At 40.7% G+C, this 20,398-nt stretch overlaps 1 protein-coding gene across 6 annotated transcripts in view; it reads left to right on the top strand.

The window, feature by feature from the left end:
- Nucleotides 1–20,398, top strand: part of LOC139971469 (uncharacterized) — a 159,637-nt gene that overhangs the window by 85,123 nt on the left and 54,116 nt on the right. For 5 of the 6 annotated variants that reach the window (XM_071977971.1, XM_071977972.1, XM_071977970.1 and 2 more), the window contains exons 7-9: nt 4,147–4,233; nt 8,666–8,818; nt 10,610–10,654. In XM_071977971.1, coding sequence (XP_071834072.1) covers nt 4,147–4,233; nt 8,666–8,818; nt 10,610–10,654 — 285 coding nt within the window. The remainder of the gene's footprint in view (nt 1–4,146; nt 4,234–8,665; nt 8,819–10,609; nt 10,655–20,398) is intronic. The other variant, XM_071977967.1, reaches the window with a different exon arrangement.

Here is a 20,398-nt window from a genome sequence, read left to right as displayed (position 1 = left end):
AGTTACAGTTTGCCGTTGGCTCAATATGGGTGGTTGAAATAAGTTTGGTGCCTTTTGTCACAGCCAATGTAGATATGATCTAAGCTAGTATGGAAATTGTAAACTATTCCCCGCCTATGTGTCTAGACTCGAACGTCCAGTTTCTACAGTTACACGTACATGAGCCAGCGATTTTGTAACTTATAATATGTCAAGGGAAAATTATTAAAGTAGCTATACTATAAAATCAAACCTGCGGATTTATTTTAAAAATATGTAAATGCTTAGTATTCATAAAAGCGTCTATGATCAATGTCTTAACGATATATATAGGGCAGCCTGTTCACGCACGCTGTTTCATATTTCACTCTGATACACTGTCTGCAAAACCTTCAGTGTGTACTTTCCAACACTGAATTATTCTTGGAACCTTTATTGGGGAAGCCAGTTGGGACAAATCTGCTCATGTTATAATGCTACTCTGTACACTGCCCTCTAGTATCATGTTTCAAAGCACTCGTATTGATAGAAAAAAAGTTCGGTTTTGAGCGATGATCGGTAAACATAGACAGGAGCGGAGTGGCCTACCGAACTTAGGGGCTCGGTATACCGAGGGTTGAGATGGCACTGCAGGCCGCCGCCAGGTCGATTAATCAGCGGGTAGCAATTTATACCCTAGTCCGCCCCTGCATAAACATACCACACTCTTCATCTGTCCGAGTATTTACGGAGTCGGTCATCAAAGATATACTACTCTAACAAGCCATGGCATTAAGATCGTGGATAGGCCTTTATTATACCTGTTACGTCGGTAATTGATGGGCCATTGTTCTAATAGTTGCCTCGAACTCGATAATCTTAGCTATACCAAAATTGACGAACGATTATCATTTAGATTCTTACTATCACGGTGACGGTGATATTGCCAACATGCCACCCACCCAACCCCCCCCCCCTCACCTCCCTCCCTGCTGCTTACACCACTAATAGAGCTAGAACCAATACGAATTGAGTAGTATTATTGATTGATGGTTTTCTTGGGGTGATGTCCTGATTGCCTGGCTGGTAATCGATTACTCTGTCCTTTATTTCCAATGTGATATAAAGTAATCTTCGCCGTCTTTCAAAAGTTGTTCTGGTGAGATACACATGGCCCATGACGTATAGAGCCTAGTCCCCGCTATAAAAGATGCGTGTGTGTTGGACTGATGTAAGCCATTGATATAATAATCCGACTTTTACTTCAAAATAACGTTGTGACTATATATGACATTAAACGAACACAAAATTAATCATAAATCGGCTGAGTTATTAAAATTTATGGAACAATATAGTAACAGCAACATCTAGAACTGCACTGAGGTGATGACGTCATAAACCATGTATAATCTTAAAAGAGCTTTAACTCATTAACAAAATTGAACATCTTTGAAACCTGAATTCAGCTTTTGAAATAAAACGAGCACTCAACTGCATGTACCTTTAATTACATTTTTGTGGACTGAAATATCAACATTAAATTTCTAGCTATTATTCAAGCACCCTTCCTGCACCCTCCTGAATTCTACCTATCTTCTCCTTCAACATCAAAGGAAGTACCGCAACGTATCCCCCAAATTCAACGTAACTTTGTTTCTTCAGTGGGCGGATCCAGAATGGGAAGAACGATGGTGGAAAACCTCCCCCTCCCGCCCCCTCCCGTCCCCTCCTCTATTCTCCCATCCCCAACAGTTTACTGGTTTTAATTTTGCACTAAAAATATCGCTACGACATTAAGGAGATCATGAACAAAATACCCGTTCATAATTATGTATTGGACATAATTGTTAGCACGCTTCACGCACCTGCATGCCTGACTTTGTAAGTTTGTACTGATATGCGAAACTAACTTCAGTATCAACCGATACATAGCGCCTCTCTATAACTAAGAGCTGTTCCTTTTATCTCAAATTTGATTTATTTATTTACTCATTTATTTTTTTATAGTTATACGTGAGATTTATTTAGATCTTAATCTTCACGGAAGTGAACAGATGCTGATTTTAGTTCAACTCCCCCACCCCCCCCCCCTTTTCACATTTCTGCCTTCTGTTCCATATGGTGAGCAATACCACCTTCAATCAACAAAGCATACCAACGCGTTTGAGGTCGTGAATTGTGTTGTTTGTATACGAGAAAGTTTTGTATTAACTTATACCCAATGGAATTATTGAAATCTCAAAGGATATAGACACTTCAATTCCCCCTCCCCCCCTCCCATTAAAAGAAAAAGGGAAGAAAAAGACCAAAAAGGAGACGGAGACATCAAAGACAAGTATATAAGAATTCTCCAAGATGGCGTACTTTGGATTCAACTGATGAGGGGTGGGTGAGGTGGGTGGGTGGGTGGGTTGGCTGGTCAAATATATACCGGTGTACCAGCAAGTATACTTACACTTTCTTGTACCGTCAGAATCATAACGTTACTAAAATCGCCACAAAACTCCCCTTCTCTCCCCTGCATTTATCACACCATCACGCACCTATGCAGTTATCTATGGCATGTTGTGTTAATAACGATGGATGTTTGTATTTTTTACGTGGAAATGAAATACATTAATATCGAAAACGTCATATACCTTTACAATCATGGTGTGAAAGAAGAAACTGACACTGCATGTAGGCTTATATAAACCTACCGCTGTCCTTACCTGTTTGTCCAAATTTTCGGGAACAGTTAATTTGTCTCCATTAGAGTCATGTTTCGGCGCAGCATGTTTAACTTTGTCGTCAGTAGATCAATGCCGCGACTACATGCTATGGTGCAATGCCCCTCACACCCCAGTCAGCGGTTTACCTCGATGGCTCATTCATACAGGTACTATCCAGTGTCACGTGTAAAATGTTTCCTTCTTAACCTACAGAAAATCAGCAAGTTGAACCAGCATTCAGAATTTCAAAAGGGGTCCAACATGAATGTTATGCATATCGTTTTTGTGTCGTTTACTAAACAGTACTTGCAACTGCATCATATTGAGGATTGATTCGTTTCAACCACTATAACATTGTGCGTGAGAAAATAATCACTTTGCATTTAAATACATAAACTTAATGAAGGTCTCAACTTAATACTGTAACGGTCTTTGTACGAACATATACTCTATACACTAGACGCAATGCGTCCATGCCTTGTTAAGACCGGTTGACATCGAGTCCACGCCATATTGGAACTCTTGTCGGTCGGAATGTGCATAATAACATCTACAGCGCATGCGCGGTGACTGACGGTATCCTTCGACTTAAGCCATACCCATGCATATCATGGAATACTATAGAACCGATCACATGACATTAATGAACAGTAAACATAAACAGGCAGAATTTCGGTGAGTATGCGAAAGTCTAACGTTCTTGATAGATTATAGGGTATATACGTTGGAAGTAGAGCAAGTCTGTGAGTACCGAAGAATAATCTGCTATAAAGATAAAAGTTAGTACTAGTATGGTTAAATGATATCAAAGGAAGACGTGAAAACATCCAACTAAAGAACCATAGAAATATTCAACCATAGCAAGACCTACCAAAGAAAAACAGTCTCTTCACTCAGAAAATTTGGTGGGTAATATAACTGAAAATGACCGGACCTAATAGGAAAGACAAAAAAGAAAGAAGGATATTTGTCCCTCTAACCACTCATTTTGAGTATTTCTGAGTGTTCGGTGTCAATCCAACGTATTATCGTTTAAGTTTCGATGTACATGGAACAATCTGCCATTTTGGCTGATTTAGGGCTTATTTTTTATCGTGCTCACCCATACGACGACTTTCCCGACAGAAGGAAGAGTAACCGTTCTGTTGATATCCTGAAACTAAGACTGAACAATACATGGAAACGTATATTATGGACACGTATTCCTTATTTCCAAGGGCTAAAGGAGAGGGGGGGGGGTGGTGGGAGTGGGCGAGTGTGGGGTCAATGATTCTGGGTTCAATTCAATTAGTTAACAGCCTCTGTATAGCCTTACTATGATTTTACGTCACTCAGCACCTATACAAGGAATGTTTCACATTTGTAATAAAATCTTCTTCCAACAAGAAGTAGGGCGGGTGGGATTACGAGTCTATGGTCTCGTGGCATCTTGCGCAAGTATTTGTACCATGTCATAAGATGTCTTCTGTTTTTACAGTGCTTGCTGCCATAGCAACATCAGACTCAGTCTGCAGACAGCCATTACGTCGTGGCGGGAAAAGGATAGTATCTTACCAAGTGATAGGTTTGAAAGCTTCACTCATCTTCAGCTTTGGGGAAGCAAGTTATCCGTAACGCTTTCAGCCTCCCTTGGGTGTGCTCAATTGACGCTCGAATCAAAATATAACAATAAAAGCATTTAATTTACGTTATTAACACTTGTCGAAATATGCGATACGTGAAGTCATTCTCACTGAACTTGTATACGAGCCTGGTAACTTATTCCTTGGGCGAGAACAATTTTGCGATGCCTTTAATTTGGGATTGATTACAAAATTGATAGGCCTACTCTCCAAGTTTTCCGGTGATGTGAAAAAATGTGCCCTAATTTAGATCTGGCCGCATCACACAATCTAAATATAAGCTATGGTATTATCGCCCCATAGTTTGAAAAGGCAACAAAGCAACCAATCTCTTATGCGGCCTCAATTATTATTCAGTTAGATTTTACTCACAGCTTTATAGTCTTGTCTGCAGCTGGTATCATAATGGATGACTGTTAGCGCGCTCAGGAGTAAAAGAGGTTCCAGCCTGCCCCCCCCCCCCCACCAACCTAATATTGGGTAGGTTGCCAATAATATCAGTTGAAAGTACCACACATCATGTTGCGCACGTTGATATACATTGTAAACCCTTATTTTTTAAGTTATACGTCAAGACGCAGCAGACGAATATTGAGACAAGCATAATTTTATTGCAGAATATGATTTGATATCACAATTTTTGACTAGCTAGTTATAGCCAATAGGCGTGAAATTCAAATTGTGAAATGTATATAGCTGACTGCAGAGAAATATTTTACTGCAACAGGTGCAATGCATATGTGCCTTGCAAGGAGAAACAATCTCAGATAATATCTTTATAGTATGGGATAGAAATGTTGCTCGTGAATAATACTTAAGAAGGCCAATATTATCCTATATAATTCCATTTGCGAAATATATCTAAGTTTCCAATCGCTTTTATCAGGGTCCAACCATTTTGTCTTATAGTCTATGTCAAATGGTTCGTTGTGGATGTTCTTATTTTTCCCTTAAATTTCATCATGGTATGATGTGTTGGTAAAAGTGAACCCGTGCTGCACCTGCTGAAACCAATATTACACTAGGTAATGGTAACCCCCAGCCACCCCCCCCCCCCTTAAAGATCAATATTTTGTAATACATTTGCTATAAGAGTTCTCTCTAAAGGAACTCCAATTTGCAAATGCCAAATGCGCCCTCTAATTGAAAGCAGACTAAACGAAGTATCTGTGAGAGAAAAAATACTCTAATTTTAGGCACACGTGACTCTCCATGATGTCATTTTATGACGAATATCACGATTAATCGCGGTAGCCTATCATGTTAATCGTCTTACTCGGAAATGAATCTAGTCTATGCCCTTTCAAAATTGAAAGTTTTCGTATACAGTGTCCAGTTCATGATGTGCTGCACGTACGTTGTAACCAAATCGAATTGTTATACTTACGCTACAACCGTCTTTCCTGCCGCTTTCTGTGTTGTATATAATGAAAGTGATGTGCGATTCCTACCCACGCAGTAATGACAGTTTGTAAGGTGTTGTGGGTTTTCACAGGTACAGGCCTATACCCTCAACAAAGAAGTAATTAGGGAACCGCCGCCAACACACATTGCTGAATAGTAATTCCGTTGGTAGGGCGCTCAACATTCATTTCTAAGTACGTAGATTCGAACACCGTTAGAGTAGAGCTAACTACTCTTTTATACTCTTTCAACTTGAGAAAAGTGGGAGAGGGGTGGGAATGTTGTAGATAGAGATTCATGCGGTAAGAAAATATTAGACTAATTAGTAAACAGGTCATAGTAGTAAAGTTGCGGTAACTATGCAGGCGGATAGAAACCTTTTCGAGGGGCAGGACGTGGGGAGGGGAGGAGTGGGGGGGGGGGGGTAGAGGTATCAGAGAAAGATATTATCTAGTATGTTTTAATTAAGGAAGCATGGAGGTATTGGTATATGGGTTGGTGGGTATTTTAAAGCAACGTTGAGAGGGTTACTTAGAGGAAGAGGTAAGCATTTGCACAAAACGCGGAAGGTGAGTGTAAATTGACATTCAATAATTGAGCGTATTTAACGTAGTTGATCTATTTTTGACATTTCATAAAAAAACAATGATAATAATAATAACAATAGGTCACCAAATGGGTATTTCCAGGGAGTTGTTAGGGCAGTCAGTGAACTAAGCACTCAATCCTATACTTATAGGCCTATATATAACAAGAGAGGATGGATCGTGAATGCGGCAGTTGCCTGTCCAATGTGTTATCTCTCCCGGACACCTGCCGGAACAGTGATTTTTGCAGGTTACCCAGCGCACAACAGTCCGCGATTGCTTCTACCCCCACCCCCCCCCCCCCCCCCCCGCTCTAGTTCTCCACACTAACTTTTTTTGTCTCCATCTTGTAATTTAAAAAATCGTCATTTTATATCTCAATAAAATAAAACTGTTAGCAAACTGCTTATCCACTAGAGAGCCTGTGTAGGAGAATGTGTAAGAGTAAGTTGGCCTGACGTTTCGATCCTAGCAGGATCTTCTTCAAAGGCCAAATGGCAAGTAACAGTAACAGTAACAGACGGGACAAAAACACGCACAGAATACAGACAGGTTAATATGAGCATGGTGAACACAAAGAGATAGATGTAATGGGATTAGTAGACAAGGGATGGAGAGAAGAAAGAAAGACACCAACAGGGGGAAGGTTTCTTTCTTTCTTCTCTCCATCCCTTGTCTACTAATCCCATTACATCTATCTCTTTGTGTTCACCATGCTCATTAACCTGTCTGTATTCTGTGCGTGTTTCTGTCCCGTCTGTTATACTGTTACTTGTCATTTAGCCTATGAAGAAGCTTAGATCCTGCTAGGATCGAAACGTCAGGCCAACTTACTTTTACTCATTTTAGATCTGTTAGCTATGTAGTTAGTACCTTTGTAACCGTCGTGAGCTTGACCCCCCCCCCCCCTCCTCCGTCTCCCTATATACTACCCAACCTGCTTAAAGTATGATGATGCGTTATTTATTAGTATGGAGTAAATATCCACACCCAAAAAGAAGAGATGCTTTGAAGTTAGAGTGATATTACTAACACAATTCTGATTCTGCCCTCTGTCTTTAGAATTGTTATACCTGGGGTTGTGGAAGTGATGGAATATACACAAATCGGGACATTTGCCCAACATTAGGGCAAGAAGGAACCCTGACGCCACCCCTTCCCCTGCCTCTCACTACTCCCCCTCACTGTGCTTCCCTTGCATACACAAGCCGGCAGGATGCATTCAGAGTAATGACTTTTTGACCCTAACCCTAAGTGGCATTAGAGTAAGTGGCAAACGATGGCTATATAGATCACAAGATACCATTTTAACCTATCCCTGGGGGAGTATAAAAGGTCAAGATCCCCCATCTGTATAGCCAATTTATCAACATAATAGCACTGGGGAATTCCTCACTGTCACAAATATAAACATTCATCTCATCCCATCTGCTTTCTCTATAAGCTCTCTATTCAGGCTGTTTGATACGCTCGGTTTCTGTTTATTTATGACGCCAGAGAGCGACAGGTAATCGGACCTGCTTTTGCCAAACAAAAACATTCAAGGAATATCCTGTAGCTTCCCCCCCCCCCCCCCTTTGCCCTAAATGATACTTTCAATACCAGTAATCGAAAACGGAAACAATTCATAGGACTGCTGGTTTCTCTTTATTTAGCACAAGTCCGCCCGGGAAGAAGTAATTCAATGCTGGAAACCAACCGGAATAACTTCAATTCAGTCCCAATAGATACCCACTGACTCTCGTGTTTAGCTCTCTCAGTATTTTCAGGGAGATCTAACGACAACATCCCGCCCTTTTACGATCCCTTTTGTAAACTTTATGTGGTTTTGTTTGTATATCAGTGGTCATATATCTCAGTTCAGGCTACATGTATGCATGGTTGTGGATACCAGCTGGTTTATCTAGGGACAAATTCATTTACGATGGCAAACCATCCAACGATAGCTAATAGGTGCCTACTGCAGTAGTGTGTACTATAGATACCAATCAAAGATTTGCTTGTCTCCACTATTTGCGTTTTGTCTTTCGACCCGAGCGAAACTAACGAGCAGATTACATGTGTGGCTAGGCTTGTGTCAACATACAATGGACGTGGTAGGCCTCATCGTATGTGATAATCCTCAAATGAAAACTGTTCCCACGCAGCGAACGAACTGCTCAGTGTGTTTTTAGATATCAGTAGAAGAAGTATCAGCCTCGCACGATATACTTGTATATATATATATAATATATATATATCATATATATGTATATATGTGTGCCTATATATTGGTATCGTCCTGCTGCATCTGAACAGTTGCTGTTTCCGTGAGTGAGCTTTTTCACGATGGGGATTTTTATTTTATGTCTGACTGTGTGTTTTCTCTTTCTTGCTACGGCAGTGGAGACTCGTCAGATGTGCTACCGAACTGTTATCAATGGAGTATGCTACGCAACGGCTGGTTCTAGTCTAATGACCTCGCAGATGCAATGTTGTTGCAGTCTTGGAGCCGCTTGGGGACCTTCGTGTGTAACCTGCCCGCAGCGTAACTCGGGTAAGTATCATGCACATTCAAGGAAAATTTATTTTCTTATTTTTCGACGACAAAACAAAATCCTTCAATGATTAATCTGCCAAGAACTGCGTGTAAACGTGTTTTATGATAACTGGTCACCAAAATGGGTAACTGCTATGGAACCACGGTAGTGTTAACTTATTGAAGTGGTACCCCTTCATGTCCCGGGCAACTTCACTTCTAAGATATTATCAGCATTGCCCTCAAATATGCTAGAAAGTGCGATAATGGTCACCCAGGCTCAAATATAGTTTCTCAAGTGTGACACTAAATGATCAATGTTAAGATCCCTCAATGTTTATGGACCTATTTGGAGGATCAGAGCAGCTAGGAAAGTAGATTTGAAAGCTTCTAGCAATTTTAAGCGTGCTGAAATGTGGCGCCAATGATGATGATCTTTAAACGCTTTAATGACGGTTGGGGCTTTCATAGAAATATTCTTGTCTCTCGGTGGGGTGATAGAGGGGGTTGGAAGATTTGTACCAAATAACAATTATCATACTGGTAGGTCAGTTTATAGACAGGGAAGCACTGGTATTTTAAAGGGGAAAGTTGTCAGGAGTTATATTTTGCCTTTTACAGTGCCAGAAAGATGATTGAGCGCACGAATCGTCTGTCGAGGACTGGTCATTGTAAAATCGTGATGTCATTCCAGCATGTGTCTGGATGTGGTTTGTCTGTATTGGTGCATTGATCGATTAACTTTCTCTTCATACAAATGTTTTTTACATTAAGCTGTGTAATATAGTGTGTTATTTGTTGTACGTATCTCTACAAGGGTTCTTCTATGTTCTTGCCATTTTCCTTTCCATATCGATACCTCGATATAATATAGCAATCTCCTGTTCGCCATATGTGTGAAAATAGCCTTCAAGTTTATCAATGAACCTAGGAATGTTTTATGTTTTAGATCGCCTACCTTTGGGAATGGATATTCCCCCAAAGTCCCATGTACAGGTGGTGGAGAATTTTGTTTGTGTGATATATATATATGTATATATATATATATATATATATATATATATGTGTATATATATATATATATATATATATATATATACATACATACATATATACATACATACATACAATACACATAAACAACGCTTGCCTTATATGCAGACAACCGTTTAAGCTCTAAATAAATATATGCGTTAAAGCAGTTGATTGCGTGTTTCGACATAACGTCTCCATGGATACGAATACATGAGTAGAATTAGTATATACATTGGTGTAAGGTTGTTTAATATAATATTATTAAAGAGTTTACTTTCAAGACAAACATCAACACCTGTATGGCTTCTAAATAAGACTGTAACCGTTTTCATTTAGGGTCAAAGTTGTAGTCATAAAGTTTTTTCATGTTTGAAATTCTGATCGGAAGTTGTTATTGCCGTCAAATAACTTCCCATGGAACGCTGCACCTGAGAATTAGACAGCAAATTAACGAGAGGATCTGGTGAGAGGTGAATCAAGGTTGTTTGATTGTATCAAATTAGCATTGTAATGCAACCAGCTGCTTTAAATATTCATTGGTTTATAATGTTGTATATCATGATAACAGATGTGCTGTGCGTGCTTGCTTCGCACGAAAGCTGGTGTTGTTAAAGAAGTATATATTGATAAGCCCATAGTTTACAGCAAGTGCAGGATTTCAAGTGATGCTTTCTAAGGCATCATTTGTGAACCAGGCTTGCGATGGAATGTTTTGCACTTTTTCACTATATGCTGTTGGTTTACATTTCTTCGCTTTCTCTTTATTTTTTCCAGCTCGATATCGTGCCATGTGTCCTCAAGGAACAGGGTACCATTACGGTAAGTCATGGCATAAAGAAGGGAAAAAGTGACGAGAAAAGTCGTATTGTTGACTCTTTAGAGCGTTACGTAATGTTGTTGTTGATGGTGGTGGTGGGTGGTGTATGTGTAGTGTGGTGAAGAGGAAGGGAACTTGTCACCTTCGGAAACTCTTCCGGTAGAGTATATTTTATTCTGAGGCCGACGCTCATGTATGTGGGAATGAAATACCAAAACAGACTTACAGGGACTTTCTGACCTTCTTGCATTAAAATACGACCGACAACTTTATTCTGAGTGTCTTGTGGTACCGTAAACGCGCCATGTTTTAGTATAATATTTGCATGTATATGTTATTCTGAGAGGACGGTGTGGAGGGGATACGGTCAGACATAGGGCCTAGCAGGTCATGGGTCCCCATGCACATTCGACCAGGTCCCCAATGATCATGTAGCTGTCCACCTGAGTCTGTTGTAAACTAGCTATAGTTATTGCACACAGGCTTGGAGTGTCAGGGTTGCACGTTCCGTTGAGTTCTCTTTAAAACATCTCTACCGTTCGACGGATGGATGTCAACGATGATGGTGCAAATAATATATATGATTAGCCTGATATGACTGATATTGCAGAGGCATTGATTTCTCACAACCTCCTCGAGTGAAAAAAAAACGGATTTGTAACTACGGAACAGTTCCAGCAGAGAAGCAAGACTTGTATCGCGCAGCTTCGGAATTCGCTTATATATCCTGAACGTGGTACATTAAATACTTATGTATGTAATCGATAATGAAAGGCAAAAACCTGCGCACGGAAAGGAAAGAATCACATGTAATTTATTATTCTTCCCGGCTTCTTATCTGCTAACAATCGAGACTTTAGTCACGTGATGATTTTTCTAGTGCAGTACCACCAGGTTCTCGGTTGCATAAGTACATGTACGATATTCACCCAGGGGCCAATTATATCACTGCCCTCGTTTTTTTCTTCCAATGTTAATATGCCCCATTATTTCTCCGGCCCCTTCTCATCAGATACTTCGAAGAAAGTTTGTTCAGACCGGAGAAGTAATCCCCTACAATGAACTCATTACATCCACTACACGACATGCTCCTATAAGTCCACGAGCACGCCGGTACTTATGCCTAGCACAATAAACTTTTGACCATATTGGTTGCGTATTTACAAAAGGAAACATGAAAATCCCTTTGACAGAGTTGCAGTTGTGTATAAACAGAAATATCATATTCATCTGTGCGTTGGTACCATGGAAGATGGAATGGAACGGGTCAATGCCTCAACAACAGTTACCGAGGTTGCACGCTTCAAGAAATTTTCGCCACTTGCATCCGATCATATTTTGGTATAGGCCTCCGCCTATTATACAGATTAACCACGTTTATTGTGCCACTATAATCGTTAACGTTTTGAGCTAGAATAGGTTGCAGTTTACCATAGTGCTCCCGAGCCCATCTGTCAGCTCTCACTGTGGAGTGTTCCTGTTTCAACTAAAACTGTCTAAAACGCTTATGTTAACTTCAGTCCTCACAATTTTGAGACCCTCAGTATAGTTTATTTCATCCTCATCAATATCCAAGCAAAAACGAATGATGACGACTGCAGATATGCCAAAATAAAGTCACTTCTTTAGATTCATTTAGTACTATTTGTCGATGATGGTTAACTTTTCAGGAGGATGTACAACTTTATGGTACCTAAACATCATTCCGGATTTTAAGCGCTGTAAACATCTTAAACTTCACAAAAAGAGACGGTGACCACACGTAAACTCTTACCGAAACAAAGTCGTTGCGTACTATAGATATGGTGGTTTGACCTGTGGTATGATAGGCTTAGGCCTATGTATTAAGTCATCGGGTAGCATACACCCATTAAAAGCCCCATTCACTTACACACTAAATCACAAAAGTAATGTGGTCTCTAAGTCTAGGTAGAAGTTCTCACTTGGAAACGCTACCCATCACTGGATGGCCATCGCTGGATGGCCATCGCTGGATGGCCATCGCTGGATGGCCATCGCTGGATGGCCATCGCTGGATGGCCATCGCTGGATGGCCATCGCTGGATGGCCATCGCTGGATGGCCATCGCTGGATGGCCATCGCTGGATGGCCATCACTGGATGGCCATCACTGGATGGCCATCACTGGATGGCCATCACTGGATGGCCATCACTGGATGGCCATAAATACAAGTTAGCCATTCATGGCACCATCAATTTTCTGCATCATGACCATGTAGATATTTTGCTATCCGAGCCGGAAGTTTTCGTCACTTTTTCGTACGCTGCCTCTGGGAGGCCTAAAGGGGTGTAAAATTGCCTCAATTGACCAGATTGATAAGATATCTAATGAGATGTTCTACTACTGCTTTCTGGCTCTTTTCCTGAAGGAGAACTTTTGGGTGGACTCTAATAGGAGTATGCCACCATCACTAGCCCTATAACGACAGCTATATTTGCTCTCCATATATACATCAAATATATGCTGACTCCAGTTAAAGGCAAAGGTGTTACTAAGAAGTATGTCAGATTCTCGGGTTCAAAGCGACACAGTTTTGCTTAAATCGTCAGGATTTTACCATTTAACATAACCTCTCGGGGCTCCCATGCAGGTAGCCTGGTAATAAGCATGCAGGCAAAGTGATTGTATAGACCTGGGAGTTCATAAAGACCCACTCGTGCCTGCAGTGCATAGAACGGGAATATGAGGCTTTGGCTTTTTTGGAAGAACACTCTATGTGGATTATATATGCATATAGGATTGAATTGGAACTGTTTTCAGAATCACCCATGTAGTTCGCAGAATCACCCAACTGCTCGCAGAAAAACCTCCTGCATAGCCAAGCTATCGTGACCGTTGCATTTATTCAGATGAAATGCAACAGCTGTCGCTTGTACTCATTCACATGTGTGGGAACGGTGGGGAGGGGGGGGGATAGAAAAGCGTGAGAAAACTTTCGACATAAGAACACAAAGGGTCAGAAACAAGTGTAAATGTTACTAAACAGTAGAAATTTCGACATAAAATGTTATTTCTAGCGTGTAGCGGAAATTTTGAGATCATGAAAAGTGTCAAAATGTTTGCTACAAAACGTCCATATTTCGTTTACTTCGACTGTTTATATGGCAAACACAACAAAGCAAAACAAGATTTTTTTGATATATAATTAAAACTTGCAGAACACGTTCAATGTATGCGATAAGCCTTGTCGAAATTGTGGGCGAAATCTTGAACACAAAATATTCGAGATGGAGAAAATAGTCGAAGAATCAGTGAAAGAAAGAAAAAGAAGAGAAATTTTGAGATAAAATTTACGGAATTTCTAGTGTCCAATATCGGGGCCACCATAGCATCTCATAAACAAACAATTTGGGGAAGGCACCCAAACGCCACCGGTTTTTTAACCCCCCCCCCCCCCTCGTCCTTCCCTCTCCTTCCCCTCACATTTGGATAGGCTGCGCCACTGGTGTTAGCGCATTCCCCGTAATCTTAATGCATTGTTACAATGATAGTGAATGAAACCGGTTGTTTTTAACATAAGGTAGCGTACGTAAAAGAATTTTTGGTTGTTGCCATATGAACCTGAGAACTGCACATTATTTCAGGAATTTATGATTTGCAATACCGATTGGAATCAATCCCACCGATTTATTTAAAAATATAGAACTAAAAACGTCAAGTTGGCCCCATCAACGTTCTCATAGCTTATATGAGCTGAGATGCCTATCTGACAGAACAGATCTGCAGGCTTAACCTCAACTTGAAATGGGAGCTATCATAAGATTATAGACTTCGAGGATCTATTATATAATATTCTCACCAATTTTCATGGGATCTGTCTCAATGGCGGATCCAGTATTTTATGAAGGAGGTGGTATGGACATGGGGATCGTTAATGGCGACTCCCATGCATGAAAGGGTATAGCATCCCCCTCCCTACCCCGCCCCTCTCCCGGAAAAATATAAAATTGGGTTAATAACTGCTTTTGTGTAAGGTTGAAGAGGGATGTAAGCCCAAACACCCCCGACCACACTCACACATACACACATACCGACACCAACAGGTACAGTACATGCTAGGTTGAAGAAGCATTCTTTTTCCAAGTACAGTTTTGGTCCACGCTGCAGTGCCCTCTCTATATAAACCTCCTCAGTCCTATACTAGTTTTTTTTTTTTTTTTTGCGTTCCGTCGCCGACGTATAGAGATACTCTCTAGTTTAATTCTATAACGGGGTCAATTGTTTAACTTATCCGCTGCCAGTGTACGTGTTGCTTGCTTGTGTTGATTCAACTTAATTATTACTGTATTTTATTGACAAGGTAGCCTCGGAATTCCACTTTCAAGTTTAGCGTAAGATGTAGATATATTTATATATCTATTACTTAATCATATTGTGTCGTAGCTGTGATGTAGGCCAACTCGTTCTACGTGGTGGAAGATATATATTATAATAATTATAACCCTCGCCCTAACCTACCCTACCCACCTCACCCCTCTCCTCCAAATGATCTCATCCTGTTTGTTTCAACATTTGATTTATTTATCGGATTGGGAGAAAGGATGGGGTGGGTCGAAGAATATATCTATATATTTATACATTAATATGTAGTCCTCGATCCACCAGACCCTTTCACCCAATGTAGGCCTATGTATGTATAGAGTATTACATCATCGGACAGAACACCCTACAATTTCATAAGATTAGAAGTAGGCCTATCCTGTTTTTCGGGTGCCGTATCATATTGGAATCATAATCTTAACCACCGTTCAAGCGTACGACAGTTCATCTGTTCATGTCAAAGTGGTAGTTTCTCCAGCGGAAGTAATAACTACTTCTTACGGATTCAAATGTGCCTAGATCGTTTGGGTCATGATACTTGACATCCGAAGAGTCATGTAAAATGTTTTCTTGGATGTATATAGGCTACTTCCAGATTAGAGTTAAATCGACCATTGAGATATATTACCCTAAATACTTCCATGAATCTAGCCCCAGTTTTCATGATTCGGCGCGGATAAAAATAAACCGTTCCAACATAATTAGCCTATACAACGCATGTACGCATGGCAGTGTGATATATATATATATATATATATATATATATATATATCAGATTCATGTCTGATCATGATTTATGTCAGATTCATGAAGAAAACTGCTCATGTTACTTCATCGAAACCACAACGCATTCTTGCATTCTGGTTTTATGTCTTGCTGAGTAAACTGCTGGCGGGAGCTAGCTTGACTAAGAGCGCACCATTTTGTAGTAGTCATGAAAAGAGTGATAGAATCAACGAAATCTACAATAGGCCGTTAGCCCTAATTTCCAAATGAATGAAACACGGTTATCCTGACAGAGTCAACCCTGCATGGTATCGGGGTATCCGAGTAGGCCTACCTATAACTAAGGTGACCAGACGTCCCCGATTTCCGGGGACAGACCCCGGATATCATGTCGCGTGCCCGGATTAAAAGAGTGGAGGTATAATACGTACCGTCCCATTCGTAGAGACAGCTTGAACCTTGGTCGGTTAAGCTGTGATTGTTTACAACATGGCTACTGCAAACGTAACATTCCTGCATGGTTAACAAAAAAGAGCAACCCAGATCATTGAATAACTTCATATGAAGATCGTAACATTGCACTTATTATGTCTAGTGACGAACAATAAGGATTCCAGTGACATTCAAGGTTTTGGCATTGGATTTTTATCTTGGACAAAATACTTCTTTCTTAATTGATACGGTGTTCTAATCTTGTGCATTTGAAAACATACGACCACCATACACCCTCAACCCTCAAATGCGTTCCATCAAATGTACAGTGTAGGTATATATATTACCCTTAATGTCAACATGAGGATGGGAGGGGGGGGGGGGTTCATGATCATGTCCCTGAATTTCCTGAAAAAAATATTGTCACCTTAAATATAACTCTTTCAGATGGTGCATTTCACTTAGCGGATTCCTCGTTCTACAACAACTAGCACTTGTCATTGTTTTACGTTGGTTAGTCAGGCGCTATGGGCCTTAGTGACGTTTTAAAATAAGACCAGTGGGCTGCCACTGAAAGGATGCGAGTTCATTTCGCTCCCTTTCCAAATCTCCGAGCAAGGAGTTCTGTAGCAACTCCCTGCTCCGAGATAACTATACTTTTATTAACATTCGCATCAGTTCTGAGGGATAACCATACTAGCTTCGGCCTTACAACACGTACTGGGTTGCCAGTGATGAAGGTTTTCAACATCACTGCACGTACTTCGACAACCGTCACAAGACGAGAAGTTAGGGCATGTGTTCATACGGAAATCGAAACCATGCCACTTACGCACGAGTTGCTGAGTTTTAATGGAAGATTAAAAACATAAAGTCGCTGAACTTTGATGGAGGATTAATTGTTCATGCGTAAGCTTCAAATTATGCGCAATTGCTCAGTCGGTATTTCCATTAACGTGCATGGTACCTGTATGTATATCGATGACATATATATTATAGCCTATTTCAAGTTGTCGTTATAGGTTACAACGATTGACAAGAGATTACGCTTGATCAGTAAACCCAACGGTACAGAATTTCAACAATATGCCTTTAATGTAACGTATACTCTGTTGTTTCCATGAGCAACAGATCAAACCTGAGGTAACTCTAGAGAATTGAATGTCTGATAACCATGTGGAGAACTTATATCTATGTTATGTAGTTCTCCTTTGTGCATGAGTATAAACTATAGTAACCTCGTGGTTTTTGGAGAGCTCAATTATTGTCAGGTAAGGTCAGCTGGTCAAAGTTTTCAATATAAAAACAACTATTATATTAAAGTTTGATTGCACTTAATAGTTGGTTTGTCGAACCCATTTGATAAGTACAAAGCAGTATTGATGTATGTATGTATGGGTGTATGTATGCGTGTATGTATGTATGTATTTTAGATCATCCCGCAAGCAGGAACCCACGAATAAGCCATCATTGGCTTATCAAAGCCGCAAGCTGATCGAAGTCAGTCTCTTAGACACGGTATAGCGAAGAAAGGTCAGTAGTCGTCGCTGGACAGTCTCGCATAATCAAAGTACATATGATACTCTTTTGTAAACTTACAAGAACATGTCAGAATAGTCGAATCAAAAGCTCCTATAGCGCCTATGTTGTTGTAGGCCCCCCCCCCCAAAGCGACGAGATCCACATGGGTGCATGGTCCTACACCTTTGGAATTATATGACACCGTGCTGTGGCACTTCATTTGACCTTTACTATACTTTTATCCCATGTATTCTTCCCGGGCCCCACCGGACTGTAGACTATCGGAACCCCCCCCCCCAGGGGCGGATCCAGGGGGGGGCCGACCCGGCCCCGGCCCCCCCCCTTTTTGGAAATCAGTTGCGTTTTTTTTATGTGGGAGTACTTTAAATTCCTAATAGGCATAACTTGGTGAAAGAAAAGCCTAATATATATCCAGCTGTTCTTCTCTGAAACGCGATCGTTTTTATTCCAAATTTGAAACTAAGGCAATTACCAGGCCTACGCGACATCACGTATTAATTAGATACGGCTCAGTACTATAGTGCTGACCTTACTGTCAGGGAAAATCAATGCACAGTTAGCAAGTATATCATAATTATCTGAATGAAACGGGGTGTAGGCGGTTTTACACTATCTAACGCAACGTAGTCGCCAAGAACCTGAAGTATTTTTAAGGGAGGGCCCAAGGAACATGAACTTATAGCATGCTCCTCGTGGTGAAGCATAATTGCACCTATTAGGTGAATTGAGTGTACTGTTAATAGTAGGAGAGACTAGTGTAGGTTCTTATGACCAACTAGACCGGTTTCTGCTCTCAAACTTTATAGGAGCTTCATCAGTAGTAGCCTTTGAATATTTTATATTCGGCCTGGGCGTCTCGTTCTCAAAATGCATCAATTTTCTGTGCACGAGTTTTTATGGGCTCATAATGCAGCTATAAGAGCATCTAAAAGAGCTTCGTGTGAACCTTGAGAGTCAGCTGATTCTTCGTTAGTATGAAACCTTGAGTTAACAAGTAAACCTTTGAGATTTTGGTTTTATTTTTTTATTTATTATATTATATATAATAATTTGGTCGCTGTCGGCAAATTTTGGGTCTGTCGGCAAAAGGAGAAAAGGTGAAGAGAGCGGAAGGGGAAGAAAGAAGGAAAGCTGAATAGAGAAAAGGAGAACGGGAGCTTCTTTATCGGTTTTTTCGATTTTCCAGTTCTTCATCTGATAAACTCATTCACCAATCCAATCACCCGACGCCTGCAAGTTAAAAACCTCTCGGCAAATAACTGATAATGTCACGGCCGTCAGTATAGCTACTGTAGCCAGGCTCAGCTAGACGAGTGCCAGAATCGCCGGCAACTCAGTGAAAGAAATGGAATTAAAGGCTTCCGTATAGGCCGTAGCCCATGAGTCGTGCTATCGTGTGACAACGTGTTGTTATTATCCTCTGTTCAGAATGATGTCATCGCAGATGTCATTCGTTCTCCGTGGAAAACTTAAGGACACGGCTCACGAATTGTACACAATTTTTAACGTTTCTCGCTTGTATATCAATGAATGTTGTTATTTCTCATTACCGGAAAGTTTTCTGAACATTTTCATCACGAAGTTTCACTATTTCAACGATCGGTGAAAGAGAAAACACAGTTCGATAATTGGTCCGAATTAATTCTTCTTCTGCCGACTGCCATAAAAATAATATCGAAATGGAAATTCTACGGTGCCAAATTTGACTTAAAATATGCACCAGATTGCATCTAAGGACGTTTCAAAACTAAAAATTTTCCAAAGGGGAGGGGGACACCCCCTCCCCTTAGACCCCTCCCCCATTTCAGTCGCCACTTCCAGATCCGTCGGCAAATCAAATTTGACTTAAACTATATACCAGATTGCATCTAAGGACGTTTCAAAACTAAAAATTTTCCAAAGGGGAGGGGACACCCACTCCCCTTAGACCCCTCCCCCATTTCAGTCACCACTTCCAGATCCGTCGGCAAATCAAATTTGACTTAAAATATGCACCAGATTGCATCAAAGGACGTTTCAAAACTAAAAGTTTTCCAAAGGGGAGGGGGACACCCCCTCCCCTTAGACCCCTCCCCATTTCAGTCACCACTTCCAGATCCGTCGGCAAATCAAATTTGACTTAAAATATACACCAGATTGCATCTAAGGATGTTTCAAAACTAAAAATTTTCCAAAGGGGAGGCGGACACCCCCTCCCCTTAGACCCCTCCCCCATTTCAGTCACCACTTCCAGATCCGTCGGCAAATCAAATCACCCCCCCCCCAACAAAAGAACCTTCGCTACGCCCCTGAATAGGAAGCAAGAAATAATCCACAAATTCCGATATATTTTCGGTCGGTGATCCGTTTCCGCTTATTATCAGGCCCTCCCTTAAAAATACTTCAGGTTCTTGGCGACTACGTTGCGTTAGATAGTGTAAAACCGCCTACACCCCCATTTCATTAATAAGTATATCATAATTATCTCATTGAACATATCTTGTTTTATGTTTTTTCTTGGGGTGAATCTGGCGTCATAATTTTCGCGCAAAAGAAAAAACGAATCGACGCAATAATAGTGTATCCATTGTACATGCACTGTTGAGCGTTCTTAAATATGTGTCTATCGAGCAAAAATATGTGCACAAAAAAGCGTGTCTGCAACGTTTCTGGTTTTTCTAGTTTTTGGCGAAATGTTTCACCATTTTGCATCTAAGCACTCACAA

This window comes from Apostichopus japonicus, chromosome 8 (assembly GCF_037975245.1).
Source record: "Apostichopus japonicus isolate 1M-3 chromosome 8, ASM3797524v1, whole genome shotgun sequence".
In the NCBI taxonomy this organism is placed as follows: Eukaryota; Metazoa; Echinodermata; class Holothuroidea; order Aspidochirotida; family Stichopodidae; genus Apostichopus; species Apostichopus japonicus.
Note: the sequence above shows the minus strand (reverse complement) of the source record. Positions and strands in the feature narration are given on the sequence as shown.